The sequence below is a fragment of the Gymnogyps californianus genome, chromosome 1 (genome assembly GCF_018139145.2).
Source record: "Gymnogyps californianus isolate 813 chromosome 1, ASM1813914v2, whole genome shotgun sequence".
NCBI lineage: Eukaryota > Metazoa > Chordata > Aves > Accipitriformes > Cathartidae > Gymnogyps > Gymnogyps californianus.
Window position 1 is genome coordinate 59,738,171 of NC_059471.1, and position 18,591 is coordinate 59,756,761.

General features: G+C 40.7%; 1 protein-coding gene across 2 annotated transcripts in view; it reads left to right on the forward strand.

Annotated features, from left to right (window-relative positions):
- The window catches only part of PCCA (propionyl-CoA carboxylase subunit alpha), a 305,187-nt gene that overhangs the window by 241,995 nt on the left and 44,601 nt on the right, over positions 1 to 18,591 (forward strand). For both annotated transcript variants that reach the window (XM_050915340.1, XM_050915341.1), the window contains one exon: positions 662 to 715. In XM_050915340.1, the coding sequence (XP_050771297.1) occupies positions 662 to 715 (54 nt within the window). The remainder of the gene's footprint in view (positions 1 to 661; positions 716 to 18,591) is intronic.

Here is an 18,591-nt window from a genome sequence, read left to right on the forward strand (position 1 = left end):
TTTTCACATTGAAGAAGGAGACAATTCACAAGAACGGATTCTTTATGTGTTTTGCATATTTAGATTATGGATAATACTGTGTTAAATCAATAACATTTTCTTTTGCGTTGTTTTGTGGCTTACTGACAGTGTAATATTTGAAGACTGTTTAATAACTGCAATCAACTCCTGAACCACAGTAGGTGACCAGACATTTCATAAGGTCATTTTTTTTTTTCTGTTTTCAAAGTAGCATCATTGGAGGTTTGCATTTTAAAAAGAGATTAAAATGTCTCTCATTAGGAGAGAATGAAGGTAATACTGAATGCGAGTAACAGGAATACAGAATCACAGACGTTTAGAGATGGCAGAAGCCTCATTATTCATGACATTCATCTTTCTGCAAGCCCAAGGTTGTTCTGTGTTGTACTTGGCCATATTTGTTTTCATTGTTCTTCAGAAATAAATTTTGAGTTGACTGAAGCAAAACCAAAATCTGAGCTGAAGTATGAATTAGACTTCTAGTACTGAAACTGTTGAAGGAAATGGTTTTATCTGTTTTATGTATAGATTTGTGTACTCAATTAGTTTTCATTACTTTACAGTGCTGTGACACAGAAAATGGAATGGTTTAAAACTCCAGAGATGCTTCTAATCAGTTTTTACATCTGTTTTTTTTCAGCGACTTTCTCGGAATGCCTCTGGAGATACAAGCATTCAGTTTCTAGGCACAGTGGTAAGTATGTATAACTATTGTCAAGAGTTATGTTGGTAGAAGAATATAATGTAAACAGAAAATAGGTAAATTACACTGGCAGCACATTTACGCTTGTATTTGTGAAGGCTGGTATTATGTGTAAATATTCCGAGCTTAACAGGTGAATTTAGGCAAAGTTCTGAAGCTAACTTCCAAGGCACAGTGCACAGTATCTGTGTTCCACATTTCAATTGATTCAAGTCTGCCTCTGTTTCATTTACAAGGGTTTTAAGACTGGTTGTAGACTTGTAAGCTTATTGCAACATACTGAAGTTTGATCTACATCAGGATCAAACCCACTCTTCCCCACCACCTCAACTTTCTGATCTCTGTTGCTTCACTGTACCACATACCCTCACATCCCAGAGGTGGGTCAGTAACTGTCTTATGAAAAGACTATTCAGTAATGCAAAGTGTTTTGTCCTTTTCTCACTCTAACCAAATGTGGTAGCTCTGTAGTTTTCCCAGATTTTGTTTGCTGGAGAGAAGTATGCTTAAAATCCTAATCAGATTTTGTATCATTAGACAGAATTTACTCAATAAAACAGATTTTTTTTTTTCATCTGCTATTACCTGGAACAGTCATGTATAATATAGAAACCAAAGTTTTGTGTTAGGTGATGGATGCTTATAAACTTATATGTGATTGAAGTAGCTTCCAGTTCCATGATTTGCATGATTAAAATACAGTCATCGAATTTTTCCAAGTTCTTTATGCACCTAAAAATAGTTCTGAAAATGAAATAAAATTGAAGTATCCTCTAAAGTAAGTTGTCCTGATTGCTGCCAACAGGTTTCCCTGTAGTGACATTAACAGTGAAAAGTCTAGGAATGAAACGTTCCCTTTAGATTTTAGTCCTAACATCTCTGTGCACTATATGTTTTGGACAAAAGTAGATTAAGATTGCATATGATAATGCTTTCATTCTACTTACTTGTGATTAGTTCTTCTACAAGTCCTATGAAGCCATTTTTTGGGAGGTATAACACGGTAAGAGTAAACTTAACAAGAATACTTGTAGATTTGCATGTTGTTTTTTAGAGATGAAAAGTGTCCCTAATATTTTTTGCTTCTTATAAATATACCTCTGTATATGCATATACATTTATTTGTCTTATTCAATATCAAGCAGAGCAGCAGTTATAAATAAAACATAAAATAAAAGTTTTGTTCTGCACTATTGTATTTGTAATGATGCTTCAGCTCTGGAGTTGCATCCTGCATATGCGAGATTGCTGTTAGCTGACTGATCTGATAGTCTTTGTGTGAGAAGAAAATAATTACTCCAAGTAGATAAGACATAAACACAAATGCAACTTGATAAGATAATACTGAAAAGATTTTAATCGATCCCCTGTAAGTGGGTGCCATAGCAGAGAAAATTCTGATTAAGTGTGTATTTAGTGACATTAAAAATTAAATTTGTTGTTAAGTTAGATATGAAAACATTTTGTATTTATGTTAGATGTGCCCCGGAGTCTCACTTACAGACTAGAACTCTGGTGCTGGACCTTGTGCAACAGCAAAAGAAGACAAAAGACGATACAGTTTTGATGTGCTTTTAGCTTTAAAAAATTGATGATGAAACAGCTAATGGATTGTAATATGTATCAGATCTTACTGACTAGCTCATGTGCGTTTATTGGATCCTAATTATTTTGGGAAATCAAGTATGTGATTACAACTAAAATTCTCGAGAGGACTAAACGGAAAAGCCTGTAGTACTCTATCTGCGATTTTTTATTTAATATAAATTATGCACGTCTTGCTGATCAAACCCAGAGAGAGAGCTTCAGCGAGCAGGGCAGAGAAGCAGTAATGAAGTCTGCTTCCCAGGGTTTGCTCTGATACCAGTTTTCCCACAGAATCCAAGCCAGAGTCTGCACCTGTGTTCCTATCAGTTCCTCTAGATTACTGTCCTTCTCCTTTCCCCTAAGTCCCTTTATTTAATTTGTCCTTTGCTCCTTTAACGTCCTTGTACTCTTCTGATTTCAACTTAATACACTCAGCTTAGGTAATGGCGGGGAAGGATGGGTTTTCCTTACAATGATACCCCCTACAAATTGCCTACATGTATAGGTACACAGTCTATATGTGTGTACCTGCGTGTGTATGTGTACACACATACAAATGTAAATGTTCAAACAAAGAAAAGAATATCATCTTAATGAAGGTCCTAGAAACACATTTTGGGCTCACCGTTACATCTCTCTTACTAAACCTTTGCTAACGTAGAAATACAGTCAAGATAGTAAGGGTTTGAAAGGAATATTTACCAGCAAGAAACTCTTGGTCGCTCATTATTATTATAATGTATTGTTATCAACGTAATAAACAGCTTGTGAAATTATTGCTCTGCTCTTTTTTTCGTAGTAGAAAATGTTAGGGATAGCTTTGAGCATTCTGTGTTACTTCTGACAGGGGCAAGTGTTGATGGCACTTCAGTGGTGGCAGGCAGCGTGGTGCTACTGAGTGTACACACCGCTGACCTGTCCATCAGGACATATTTTTAGAACCAGCTGATCAGGAGCACAGCTCCCTGGCTTGTCAGGAGGGCATCAGCTTCGATAAGTGACTTCACTTGATTTTTTGACATTGGACGGTAGAAACAATTCTGCTACTGGTTTTTGACAAAACACAAGCCCCTGTTTCAGGAAGCCAGGTGACACTCTGAGGAGAAGTGAAAGGTATGTTTCTCTATTAGAAACATCCTTGCTGTCCCAGCTAGCTAGGTGAAGGACAGAGAAAACTACATTGCAGCAGGAAGACAACAGTTTAATATGAATTCTGCTGCATCGCATATGGTAAATGTGGACAGTAGGACAAACGTTTCTGTTAGTGTAGCAGCATATTTCTGTTATTTTAGAGAACAGGAAAAATCATGTTGCTTTCCCCAGTGAAATCATAGCTTTGAGTGCACACTGTTAGCATCATTTGAGGGTCTACATGGATTTGTAATAATATTTTTGTTTGTTTCTGATCATGAGTAGAAATTCTTTGCTACTTCAGCATTTCTCTTCTCTTCAAATTGTAGTGGCACTAGATAGCTTATTTTCTCCAAACTGTTTTTTTGTAGAGGGTTGTGAGTCTCAGATCTGATATAGGACTCATGCTATTGGAGAATGTACAAGGATGTTTCTGCCTGAGGAGTAAGCAACTTTTAGCTGTAAGAAATAGTTGTTGAATAGGAAACTATACTGATTTGGTGTAATTTTCTTGGGATAATAACATTTTGAGTCCTGATTAAATTATTTCAGAACAGATCATGGGTTATTGCCGTAACTGAGATTTTGCATGAGTTTTTAATCGTTTTTCCTCTCTGATCAGTGTGACTAGGTATCATGTGCTGATGGAATCCTGCTATTCTGCTACTTTACACTAGAATTATTCAGATAGTGTATTTATTAATAGCATTACCGTAACACCAAGGAATCTTATTGTGCTATATATTGTACAAAGAAAAAGGAAACAAGATAATACATGCTTCAGATTAATGCCCAAAACTTTGCCCAAAAGCAAGAGCACCAGGAAACAAGGAGGCAATCCTTTATGGGTTGTCTCCTGTGTGTAGGCAGCCTACAGAAGTGGGTTTGTAACAAACATAGAATCATAGAATCATTTAGGTTGGAAAAGAGCTTTAAGATCATTGAGTCCAACTGCAAACCTAGCACTGCCAAGTCCACCACTAAACCACGTCCCCAAGTGCCACGTCTACACATCTTTTAAATACCTTCAGGGATGGTGACTCCACCACTTCCCTGGGCAGCCTGTTCCAATGCTTGACAACCCTTCTGGTGAAGAAATTTTTCCTAATATCCAATCTAAATCTCCCCTGGTACAGCTTGAGGCCATTTCCTCTCATCCTATCGCTTGCTACTTGGGAAAAGAGACTGACGCCCACCCACCTTGCTACAACCTCCTTTCAGGAGAGCGATAAGGTGTCCCCTGAGCCTCCTTTTCTCCAGGCTAAACAACCCCAGTTCCCTGAGCCGCTCCTCATAAGACTTGTTCTCTAGACATAAAGATCTATATGAAATAGAAACATAAAGATCTATAGAAAAATACTAAGATCTATACACAGAGCTTCTGCTTCAGCCTCTGCAGTTCAAAAGCCTGTATGTTTGAGTAGTCTTTTCAGAGGACCAAAGTCCACCTTTCATTCCTCTCTAGTTAGCTTCCAGTTTCTGTCGTGTCTCTTCTCTCTTTGTTCCACCTTCTGTTCTCTTACGTGAGAGGAATGTTTTTTGCTGGTCCACTGATGGCCCCAGTCATTTGCTGGTTATTCACGCCTCTGTCAGATGGACTTCAGCAATGAAATACGTCTGGGCAGGCAGCCTTTAACATTAAGAAAGCTGCAAGTATATAGAGAACTACAGATTATTATGGAAGCATTAAAAGTTATTCTAGACTGTGTGTAATGGCCTCTGTGTAGAATTTTGAATAAAGAAATACTGTCTGTATGCTCAGATAGCGAGTGGCCTGGCTCCATTGCATCCGTAATGTCATTGTCAGCTTTGGGCTGCAGGCCATGCTTGACAGTGATGCTCTGCTGGCCCAGTGCAACACTTTCCTCAAAAGAGACGGTCCTGGACAGTGAAGAGTCCCCAGCCACAGTGGAAAATTTCACTATCCTCTGCTCATTGTTCGTGCCATTTCTTTGATCTTCTGTTTTCTAATATCAGAGCAGCGATACAGAGAAAAACAGTTATTCTTTCCTCTGGGGAAGGAGGAAAGAACATATATGTGACAGATGTTAGTAATGTTGCTCAGTATATTACTTGACAACATTCCTTCAGTGGTGAACACAATATAGGAACCCACGTGGAACAGAGTGGAATTGCTGTGGCCTAAGAATCAAGCCATCTTTAGGTGCTTCTGAGTTTCGTAGCACCGTTTTCTTGGTGCAGCCTTCTCACTGGGGTTTTTCCATTGCTTCAGTCTCATCCCTGATGGAGTGCTTTTTGCCACCTTTGATTTACAAAACATTTGAAGTTTTGCTGTGGAGGCTTATCCTCTCTTATGATTACTATTAGCCTGTTAATGCTACACTTGCTGTTCTTCATCATTTTTGCAGACCCATTTAAAATAGTTCTGAGACCCACCGCCACAACCAGATCTGCAAGCTCCAGGTTGAGAACACTGGATTTAGGAAAACTAGTCTCTGTCAAGCCCTGGCCATGCTTTTTAGCATAGTTGGCATACAGTCTAATACAGTAGTGATCACTCAATATTAATGATTTTTTGATTGTTCTGTAGCTACTTCCAGATAGATGGGCAAAAGGATGTTTCATACGTGATCGGGGTTATTAATTATGTATGTTGTTCATGAAGTTGGTCAGAAATAGCGAGCTTTACATAGAGGCCTTCCTCAAAATCTTTGCCTTTGCTTCCTGGCTTATTGCATATTCATCATTTATGTATCTAAGGTAATCCTAGGAGCTACAGGTCGGTATAGTAACTTTACTTCTCGCTGCTGATTCCCCTTTCCACTCCCTCCTGCCATGACTTGTCTGCTTTTGCTTCAACAGCGAACTTCCAACTTTCTGTCCCATTACTGAGGCTTACAAATTGTCGTGGAACTTTTCAGTCTGTATATAATCTCATCAGCTTCCAGACAGCTTCCTCCTCCTTTTTTCTTTCTCTCTGCATTCTTACAAAGACCAATTAAATAGCAATAAAGATGGAAGCTCTGACTGCATAAGTCTGATTTAGCTCACAATGACAAATGTTTAACAACCTGCTTCTTTCACCCTTACCAATCACTGCAGTTCTTAACAGGTTTTCTTTCTTTCTGCTTTCCTTTCTATATGTGACACTTCTGAAACTAGATACTGAAGATTTATGCAGACTTTCAAACATTGGTTGAAAACCTGCAGAGGTTACAAAGGTTGTATTTATTGGAATATGTAGAGTATTAACCACAAGAAAATAAATATAGTCCAGTAGGTGTTTATTTTGCAAGCTAATGTCTTTTTTTAAAATGGTTTTTTTACTCTTCCTTTTCACAAGCCTTAGGGTCCCTGCTGATCTAAAGGGAATTCTACTGTTGTATAGATTTTTTATTTTCACGTAGTTTTAGAGGCACTGTGAACCACAGTGCTTCTAGTAGTAGAGCTATCGTCCGTGGCATTTCAGTAGTGCAGGAGGTGTCACTAAGAAAAACGTGCAGTTGCTTCTGGAAGCATTAACTTCCTCAAGTCCCTTTTGAACATGGGCAGTGAGAATCCTGAGACTGGCTACAAGCTGCTGCAGTATTCTGTGGAAAGGGAGTAATTAATGCAACAAGGATTTCACTTGTGAAAGTAGTGATACTTTGGACCATCATCAGGACTCGGTAGTGAGAATTGTTCCAGCTCACATCATGTGGATGACTGGGTGCAGTCACACAGCTAGGTATGCCATTCTTATTTCAATTCTGTTATATATTTGTATGTTTTAAAGCAAAAAGTATAGTGAATGTATTAAAGCTGGCCATTGGGGGCAAACTCAAAAGCATCTGAGAGGTTTAGAAATACTGGTGTTACCAAAAGCCATATCCTAAAATCACTTAGATTATTTTTGGAATCTTGCTCAGGATTTCTTTGGAAAGAGAAATATGAAAGCGCTTGGAGTTCTTTCTGAATTTTGCTTCTGTGACTTAAAAGAAACCAGAAGTGCCACAAGTTCCCACAGAACAGCTTCTTGTAGTCTTTGCCTGAGACCTCCTTGAGCAAGAGGTGGTGGTGTGAAGCTGAAGCTGCCTACGTGCTTGTTGGGTGGCCAGTGTGAACATGCTGGCTGGCCAGCCGGCTGCTGCCAAATTTCCCTCAGCTGGAGTATGGATTTTGGTCTCTTGTTTCCTTGACACAGCCAGTGCTCATGAGAAGATTTGTGGAAACATAGTTATGGTTCCTACAATACTTATAGGCAGTTGGACTTACCTACCTTTTCTTCAGATTTGGTTGAAATTGATCAGCAGGTTAAAATAGTGTATGTGGGTGCAAATGGGATAATTAGATGGAATGAGTTGGGGATGGGCATTGAGGGGCAGAAATCTGGATTGCAAGCCTTGCTTTCTTACAGAACCAGACTGGAAATGGGCTATTACATTTAGATTCTAATTTTTTGCTTTTTATTTGTTCATTTTTAATCTTGGCCTTTTCTTGTGTTTTCAATTAAAGTTTTAATTTGCAGAGAAAAAATGTGTGATAACATTATAAGTAGGTCAGAGTTCCCATGAACGTCCTTAATGTTGGTGGATTCTGTAGTGTGTGTGCTATCTGTAGTGTAGTAGTCTTTGCTTATCTTATTGAGCTCAGTAATGCTTTAAGGACAAGGATTTAACTTGGTTGGTTAGTCTGTTACTTCTCGGAACGCAAGTGGACAGGTTACCCAAAGGTAACTCAAGTGATTTCCTTCGGTAGACTAAGATTTACCAATGTTGAAATAATTATTAGTTGCTTTGTTTGGCCAAAGAAGTATTGTTGTTGGTTTTTTTTTTTTTTTAACTGTATCAAGACTGTTACCTCATAGTGAAGATCTAGTGTTTTCTTCTGAAGATGATGTCTACTGCCAAGTAATAAACATATGTATAGCCCATATTTTTAACCAGCTTTTTGATGGCTGCAACTTTGGCATATACCCAAGAACTGTTTAGGAGGTATTAATTTATATGGCTTTGAAGCTTAACCAGGAATCTTAATGAAACAAAGGCATGATGAAGTTAGTAAAGCTAATTTAAGTCTCTGAATGTAAATTTTAAATGAAGTTTTTATTGATAATAAATATACTTTGTTTCTCATTAGTCTTCTAGGCTTCAGTGGTCATATCAGTAAAATAAACATGTTTTACAAAGATTTAACATTAAAATTGCTATTAATATGACCCTTGGTACACCAGCACAATTAGATTTCAAAGTGAGCATTTAGGATGTAACAGCGATTAATGACAACCATCGAAAACAATTTTGAACTCCATCAGTTTAACTCAGGAGGGTAAACTTAATATGATAATTTATCTAGTTGAATTGTATCAGCTTAGCAGGAAAGTATGCAAATATGTGACCCTTACCTAGAATCTAAATGGATGCTGTGCTGATAGATTTATCAGTTCCATTAAAGAACTTTAGGGAACTTTGGAATTTCAGCAATTGTTCCCTTGGAGGCTGAAAACCAAACCTGGTCTCATACTGGGACCATTCTGGTCTGCATATTTCCATAATTTGCCTTTGCTACTAATATGACAGCAAGACGCAAATAACTGTTTCTAATAATATCAAATGGAGTTGTGGAGGACAGCATTTTAATGTAGTAAAAGACCTCCCCGTGGGGTTGTTATTGCCACTATAGAACAGCAGTTACACAGTTGCAACAATAGTCTCTTAATTGATTCGTTTAATTAGCAAGAGATGAAGCTTGTGCTGCATCTTGTCATCTGTTATCATGGGGGCGGCTACAGAGAGAATCTTTGCATTTGTCACTCTTTACGGTTGGGTGTAAGTAGAGTAAAAGGAAACTTCCAAATGCATTTCAGCTATAGAGGTGAGCATTGGTAAGAATGTTTTGCGAGTGTGCTTCCACTCAGGTTTTCAGTGTGTGGACACGTCTGGTTTAAGAATCGGCATGGTCTCTGGAGTAGAATTTATGACAAAGCATTGTTTTACTGGGGGAAAATCTTAATCCAGTGGTGCTGGGCATTTCTAACCTAAATATGCAAATCTAAGTATTATAGGAATGGTGGATTATTTGCGGCATCACTATTGTAGACTAGATTTACTTGGACGAAATAGGGTCAGATTAGTGAAACCAGCCATCTGCCTTGTGATTGCTTTTTCGTGGCATTTTTTTTTCCAGACTAGATAAACAATGAGTTACATGAGCACATGGTCCATGGTAGGAAGCATGTATAAAAGAGGGACTTTCTTTGTGGTTGGTTTTCCCTGGAGTAGTTATGAATACAGATACAGTGCTGTGCTTGCTTCTGGGAGATGAAGTCGTTTTTAACTCAGATCTGTTTTATTTACATTTTAAGGGTATGTAAATAAATATATTTTAAAGGCATGTAAATATATCAGGAGCTTCAGTTTCATTTTTCTCCTCTCCTTGGCTTAGTTTTGTCTTCTGTTCAAGGTTATTCTTCCTTATGGAAGGAAATATTTCTAGAGGAGGACAAACTTCTTGTTAAATGCTAATTAAGAAAATGAAGGTTACATTGGCATACTTCCATTGTCATAGCACTGACCTAAAATAAGGGATCTCTTACTAATCTGAAATAAATTAGACTGAGGGGGAAGCAAGTAATTCTGTGTGTGTGAAACACTTGAGATGTCTGTTCCTAGTCTATTTTTTAAATGACTGTGCTTTGGGTTTTCTTTTTGTTTTGTTTTGTTTTTGTGTTTCCACTTGTGTGATGTAGTGTTGGACATGCCATCTAATTTTGGAGTACGATGGTGCTGTCAATCCCTGTAGCAAAGGGACAAAGTGCTGTTAGAGACGGCATCTTTTTTAGGACAATTTAAACGAAGATTTAGCCCACTTATCATTAAAGTTCCCATGGTAATTTCCACAAGGTTCTGAGATCGCTTCATATTCTGAGAGTCTTGGCCAAAGTCCACTTTGTGTAATTACCTTCTGTCTGCACAAATCCCTAATGCAATTTTAGATGTGTTTGGTATTTTTCACTTCCTGTCCTAAATAGTGAAAATATTGCCACACACTGCTCATAATTACTGTGGGTTATATCCGAAGTTCAAATAAAGCGATTCCTGTAAATTACGTTAGTGAATTTTGGTTTTGCATTGTTAAAGCACCAGAATACGTGACAAAAGATGAGTAAACAGTAGGATACGTAATTAAATTCACAAACCGATGAAATAACTCTAATTTTTTGACCTTTCCGTTTCATTGCATTTTGGCTGTCTGTGAGCCAAAATTTCGCTACTGCTAGGACCATCACTGAGGGAAAGGCCAGCTCTCAGACCATGTCAGAGGTCAAACTTAACACACTGCACAGTGCTTTGAAGCAGGTAGGAAGCCGGTGTCGGGCTCTACGTGCTGTCATCATGGGCTCAGTTGGCTTTTACTTGCGTTCCATGCTTTTTTGTTCCCACAACTGAAACCCTTGCCTGTGCATTTGTCTCTTAACTAAAACTGATTTCAGTTCCTCTTTCCAGATGCCTTTCATGGACTCCAGAATATGTGTTCAACCATGCTGTCTTTGAAATGGTCTGCTTCTGTGTTGTCTCTTTTGATAGAATTTATTGCCTTATACTTGAAGTTCAGTCCTTCTGTCTTCATTACCAAAGCCTTATATTGCTTTGTCATGTGCCATGTCAAATCTTTTTTCCTGATATTTAATTTCTTCTTTCTAGTCATCCCTTCTTTGATTTTTCTGCCATATTTATCTTCTCCATCTTTTCTCAGATTGATTCTCTTGTGCATTTCCTGGGTCAGTTTTTTTTAGGCATACTTGTTTTTTTGCTAGAAAGATACATGGGTTGAGAAGAGAGGTATTACCATTAATCTGACATTAACTTTCATGTTTTTCTGTAAGTAGCATTTAGGAGAAGCATGAGGATAAGAATAAACTATAGAAAAATTGCTATGTATCAGCAAGTCATACAGCTACTGGAGTTAACATATAAGTATTACAGACAAGGAACACCAGGGACTCTTGTAAGACAAAAGTCTTTCCTTTATCCCTATTGTGTATCTTACAGTATCTGGGTCTAGTTTATTCATTGCATGTAAAATCTAATATTAGCCTTCAATCGATATTTTGAATCTCTGCAAATTTTTCCCAGTGTTCATTTAAGGTTCTGTGCAAATAACAGGGGAGTTTACCATGCAGGAACAGTTAGTTTATTTCACTTTTTATGAAACTAAAGTTTCACATAAATTCTTTTCTGTGTAAAGTACATTGAAAATTATGTTAATGACATTTTAGCAAAGGTCTTGTGCATCCCTGCTTATCTGGAGGACAGCAATCCACACTGCTGCAAACATGCATATTGGTACAAACAGGCAGCCTCCATCTTCGTTTCATTCATGCCATTTGATATTTATAGCCCTTGCCCATAGTAAGGCGAAGGAAGGTGAAGGGCAGAGCAGTTATAGTAGGAAGTATCATGCTTGTGTGACCATCTCCCAAACACCACTCTTATGTCTTGGAGAGATGCCATGTTGGCAGGGTGCACAGGAAGTATTCGCATAGCAAACTGTGTTATGAGCAGCAGAGCCACAACAAGGTTCTTCCTGCATCTGATGATAATTGTTTGATTGGGGGGAGGGAGGGAGAAAAGGGAGATCAGGGCAATGCGGATGAAAATGAAAGGCCTGAACTATTGTAAGGACAGTGAAAACAAACTGCCCCTGTGCCAAAGAGCTTCAGCGTATATGACACAGCAGTGTTGAGCGGGATGCAGGAGTATTCCATCGAGGCCGAAAAGCCCTGTGAGTAGCAAAGCCATGGTGATGTCCTGTGTTTCCACTGCTACCACCTCCTCCTGCCTACTTCAGAGCAATTTCTCCTCACATGCCCTCAGAACCAACTCTCAGTTACTGCTTTCTTTGATATCAGTCTTCATATGAGGAAAAACAAAGATGTTTGAGTTTTAAAATACTTACATTAGTGTTCTGTTACAAGTCATTGGGCGTTCCTTGTTTTTTTGTGAGCGTTTTGTGTTATTTTGGTTTTTTCTCCCGAGGTTTATCTTTTAGTTATAAAAGAGCCGCAGGGGAGCCCTCCCTTAGCATTGTAAGTTCCAAGCCCACTGTTAACATTTAACAAATATTCAGCAAGCAGAACAACCCAATGTGGTCACTGTACCTAAGCCAGATCTGGATGCTGCATCAAGGAGATCACAGCTACATCCCGAAAGGCATCTGTCCCACAGCCTGTTTTTGACACATTGACTTAGAAAAAGAGTATATGGTAATGGAAATATCCTTGTTTATGGCATCAAGTGGTGGCTTTTACGAGGCACAAACTGTACTCATGTTTCCCTTAAAGCAGAAGATACTTTCGAAAAGTTAGGAAACATCCCAAGATGCAAGAGAGGCAGTGAGTTTCTCCACCGTTAAAATGTTTCTCACCATGCTGCAGGCAAGATGAAAACCCAGAATGTTACTGTTTCCTAATTTATCTTTAGCCAAATAGAAATGCAATGTTACATGTGAAGTAACTGTACAAACATGCTAGCATTCTCGGAGAGGCCAGAGAAGACTCTCATAGTCATAGAATATTTGAGGTTGGAAGCGACCCCTTACCCCCCCCCCCCCCCCCGCCACTTCAAAGCAGGGCCAATTAGAGCAGGCTGATCAGGGCTGCATCCAGTTGGCTTTTGAGTATCTCTACAGACTCTGCAACTCCACATCTCGACAATGTATGCAGTGATTTTGCAAATTCTTGGGTGTCCCTGAAGGCTTTACAGGGCAGTGACACAGAAGTAATATAGATGGAGAAAATCAGGACAAGCAATTCCAGGTCTGCAGTCATGCTGAGTGTAAAAGGGAATAATCATTCTTCATAAGAGCTTGTATGACTGCACTGAGAAGTATCCAGTTGAGGAGAGGTCAGAAGCTCCGTTTCTAATCCAGAAAAGGCTGGACACTTGTGGTGGAGACATAGGCATGTAGCAGAATGCACTGGTGGTGGTGTAGAGGTTTGAAGATCAAGAGAGCTCTAGCAGGCTGATGCCTCTTAACCTGTCGAAATCCATGTAGAAGGCAGTGATGGAAGCTGTAGAGAAGGTTAAGAAGAGATTATCACCAGAGATGAATTGAACTCTCAAACAGTCTAACATTAGTGCCCTGAAGGAATCAAGATTTTAATAGAAGTATCTGTAGGGTATGCAGGAAACAGAGTATCAGAGGCAAAGTGTTGTATTGGGTTTGCGTGGCAAGGTTTTGGTAGCGGGGGGGGGCTACAGGGGTGGCTTCTGTGAGAAGCTGCTAGAAGCTTCCCCTATGTCCGACAAAGTTAATGCCAGGGGGTTCCAAGACGGACCCGCCGCTGGCCAAGGCCGAGCCCATCAGCAACAGTGGTAGCACCTCTGGGATAACATATTTAAGAAAGGCAAAAGAAGTCACAGGGAAGTAGCAGTTGCAGCCAGAGAGAGCGGAGTGAGAAGATGTGAGAGGAACAACTCCGCAGACACCAAGGTCAGTGAAGAAGGAGGGGCAGGAGATGCTCCAGGCGCTGGAGCAGAGATTCCCCTGCAGCCCGTGGTGAAGACCATGGTGAGGCAGGCTGTCCCCCTGCAGCCCATGGAGGTCCACGGTGGAGCAGATATCCACCTGCAGCCTGTGGAGGACCCCATGCTGGAGCAGGTGGATGTCCGAAGGAGACTTGTGACCCCGTGGGAAGCCCGCACTGGAGCAGGCTCCTGGCAGGACCTGTGGACCTGTGGAGAGAGGAGCCCATGCTGAAGCAGGTTTGCTGGCAGGACTTGTGACCCCATGGGGGGCCCACGCTGGAGCAGTCTGTTCCTGAAGGACTGCACCCCGTGGATGGGACCCATGCTGGAGCAGTTCGTGAAGAACTGTAGCCCATGGGAAGGACTCACGTTGGAGAAGTTCGTGCAGGACTGTCTCCCATGGGAGGGACCCCACGCTGGAGCAGGGGAAGAGTGTGAGGAGTCCTGTCCCTGAGGAGGAAGGAGCGGCAGAAACAACGTGTGATGAACTGACCACAACCCCCATTCCCTGTCCCCCTGTGCCACTCAGGTGGGAGGAGGTATAGAGAATCAGGAGTAAAGTTAAGCCCGGGAAGAAGGGAGGGGTGGGGGGAAGGTGTTTTAAGATTTGGTTTTATTTCTCATTATCCTGCTCTAATTTGACTAGTAATAAATTAAACTAATTTTTCCCCAAGTTGAGTCTGTTTTGCCCATGATGGTAATCGGTGAGTGATCTCCCTGTCCTTATCTCGACCCACGAGCCTTTCGTTTTATGTTTTCTCCCCTGTCCAACTGAGGAGGGGGAGTGATAGAGCGGCTTTGGTGGGCACCTGGCATCCAGCCAGGGTCAACCCACCACAAGTGTCAAGTAAAGGGAATCTGTATACAAAATACAGGGCTCCCCCCCCTGCCCAGTAAACACTTTATAACCATGTCACTGTTAAATGTTAAAAAGTAAATGCATGGTTTTTGTAGATGTGTGTAAGTTCACCACTTTTCTTTGAGATGGTGGATAAATCATTAGAGGGAGAAAAAGTGCATGACTTTGAGAATCTTAGGTGCATGCCTCAATAAAATGAGGGTTCACTGAGAAGGTAAGAAGTAGAAAATATATCAAAGCTGTCTGATTAATTTCCCTCCATGATCTGAAGGGTCGGTGGTTTGTTCTTTGCTCTTTTAGTTATGGAGTTTTCCTTTATTATTAGGATTATGATTGCTGGCTCGTTTCCATGCAAGTTGCCCTATGTTGTTATTTGCTGCGCTCCAGAAGAAGCTCTACTTGTGGCAAACAGTGTCTTTTACCCTTCTTCCTTTTCTGTTAACTCTAATCGTAGAGCACTTGTTGAGAGGCATAGGGAAACAAGAGTCATGAGTTCCCTGGAATTCAGGAAAGAATTTTCACAAGCACATCACTGAATGATCCACCCTCAGTGGTTCATCTGCTGGGGCCATGCATTAGCAGTGGTGAATTTTGGGCCAGAGACTGATTGAGTTGTATTCTTTTCAGGTGGGGAAGCTCCTCCAACATTGTGCCAGCTCTGGAGGCATTTTTCAAACCCATGTGGTGTTTCAGTTTTGGTCATGTTGCAGGTGGCACAAATAGGTTCCAAAACAACTTTCAGCATTGTGAGACTGCTGGGAGGCCCCTCCAGCTGTAGATAAAACGAAATGCCATTCTACTTCTGATTTTCTTCTTCCTGGCTTGGTTTGTGGTTCATGAATTCCACTCCTCTTCTGCTAGAATTACGTTCAAACCGGCATCAGTACCATGAGAGATGTAACAACTTACCTGAAACATCTCATCTGAAAAAGCATTATTCTCAGACAGATGATCTTGCGTTGTTGTGAGGCTGCACTACGTGCATGTGCTGAATTGAGTAGTTAGCTTCAAATCACTGACAACTCTGTTGAAACTGGGCAGTGGCTGCCAAAGAATTTGGGTGTGCTGGGGTTGGAGAATAGACGCCCCAATAGCTAGTTGTGTTGAATGGAAGTAGGGGAGTCTGAGCCAAGCTCTCTTCCTTGGCCTTGAAGGAAGCAGGGTGGACTCCTGTTACCATAGATGCCCTGCAGTGTCATTCTGGGTACTGAGGGAGTGTCCTGGTTTCGGCTGGGACAGAGTTAACTCTCTTCTTAGTACCTGATACAGGGCTGTGTTTTGGATTTAGTGTGAGAATAATGTTGATAACACGCTGATGTTTTAGCTGTTGCTAAGTAGCGCTTCTCTTAAGCCAAGGACTTTTCAGTCTCCCATGCTCTGCCAGCAAGCAGGTGTGCAAGAAGCTGGGAGGGAGCATAACCAGGACAGCTGACCTGAACTAGCCAAAGGGGTATTCCATACCATGGAATGTCATGCCCAGTATATAAACAGGGGGGAGTTGGCAAGGAGGCGTGGATTGCTGCTCTGGCATCGGTCAGTGGGTGGTGAGCAATTGCATTGTGCAGCACCGGGTTCCGCCCCCCGCCCCCTTTTTTTTGTTATATTCCTTTTCATTACTATTATTATTATTATATTTCATTATTATTATTGTTAATATTATATTTTACTTTAGTTATTAAACTGTTCTTATCTCAACCCACGAGTTCTGCCTTCTTTCCCGATTCTCCTCCCCATCCCACTGGGAGCGGGTGGGGGGAGTGAGGGAGCGACTGTGTGGTGCTTGGCTGCTGACTGGGGTTAAACCACGACAGGGAGGAAGGGACTGTGAGAAGACATAGTGAGGCAACTACTTGAGGTTGTAGTGGAGATATTAGGTTGTTGGAACTTCTTCCCTTACATAAATTTTGATGAGCAGAGTAAAAAATGTCTGAGATGGACGTCAGGCTGGAGGCTGTGATTTCCACCTATTTTCATGTGTGACAGCGTGAGATGTCTAGCACGAGCAAGTCAGATGCTTGGTTTTATACACAGACTGCAAACTGAATGGCGTATATTAGTTTTTGGCTTCACTACAGACTGTCATACTCTCTAGGCCATCGTGGCCTCTCAGCAGCAGGAGATGAGCAGCGCAGAAGTTCCCCTGCAGAAAAGCTTTGTACAAACGCAGCTGCTTCCTAGGAAGCTCACTGCCACAGGCATGCTCAGTGTAAGGATGGGGCTGAAAGGCCTAGCAGCTATTGGAGTATGCCTCGCTCCCTTGTGTCCAAACTGAAGCCGCTTCTCAGTACCTAAAGGATTTGTCTGTGGCTGATAGCTCGGAACTAGACCTCCAGGGCAGAGTAACCCAGCTTTGTGCAGCCCTCCTGAGCTCATCCTGAAACTGCTCTGTTTCGGTTTCGATCCATTTTTCATTTAGTGTCAGGATTTCCTTATGTAATATACAGCTAAAAGTGATTTTAAAGTACTTCGGCTTAATCATGTTTTTGTTCCCCACCCCCATGCTTTTATGTTTGAAGGCTCCATTAGTGTCCATAACAAAGAGAGTAACACAGATGGTAAACATTTTTACCACAGAACACCAGCAGCGAACACCATATCACTGATTTAGGAGTCTCTGTACTGTGCTTGCTCAGCTGTATATAATCACTCTCATTTCCTTCCCTTGGGTTTCTGGCTGGCGTAGGGAGACTTTACTGGCATGTTCAGTGAAGTCTCCCTGGCATCGCCGAGCTATTGCTCAGTTCTCATATATGCCACTTTGCGGAGCAAGAAGCTCCATACTAGAGCTGGTGTGAGCTTTTGCCTGGTGTGTTCTCTGATTTTCAGAAATGTATTTTCACCAAATGTACGAGGCTAAAATTAAAACTCTTTTGGGTGAGGATAATACTTGCCTTAGCTGCCAGGCAGTCATAGTGCTTTTGAATGCCTCCCTGATATAAAAGATAATAACCTAAGGAACTGTGATTAGCCTTGCCTGAGTTTTGTGGGATAGTTGCCATGGTGGAAGATAGAGTGTGTTTGGTACAAAGCAATGACATTTTTAAAGTTTCAGTTTTCATTCTGGGAATGCTGATAGAAAAATGAATGCTATGAATAAGGGTTGTTGGCTCTCTGTAGTAGTTCAAATAAAACTGTAAAAAAGTAATTCAGTTTGGTGCAGCATTTTACCAAGCCGAGTAGCTGTGTAAGGTTCTTGTTTTATCTTCCTTTTTACTTTTCTTTGTACAAACGAAATAGCAAACTTAGTCTCTGTCTATCAAAAATGCATGTAGCTTTTCTTTTGTACTTAGATGAGAGAGATAATCTCTAACTAAAATTTCACATTAGCATTCTGCTTGTAAAATAAAAGTGTCCTTTGGGCCAGAGAAGTTTTTTTAAAAAACAAGCATGCACTACAGTCTGTGCAGTGGTGGCCCATTTTGGTGACTTGTTTACTGGTGTGTCTTTCATATCCAAATTCTTGGCTACAGACAAAGCGTTCAAATACTTTTTGTTGAAAAAAGAAGATGAAAATTGTCTGAAATTGGAGCCAAGTTCACATTCTCTGGAGTACCATTTCAGCCTTTGGGAGGACCGTCTAGTGCAGAGTAACTGAAAACTCGAGCTAGGTTTGTTTGAACAATCTAAACTTAAAGAAGAGACAGCAAAACAAATACTTTTTAATTCTTGTGCTTTTTATATTTACACTGGCGGTGGTGTCTTCCTCAGATAAAACGTTTTGATATTAAGCAGTTCCTCTAATTTTACTGGGCTCTGTTTCTTTTTATGGTAACACACACTGTGCAGGAAGGTCATTATATGGGAGAAAAAAGCTGTCAGCA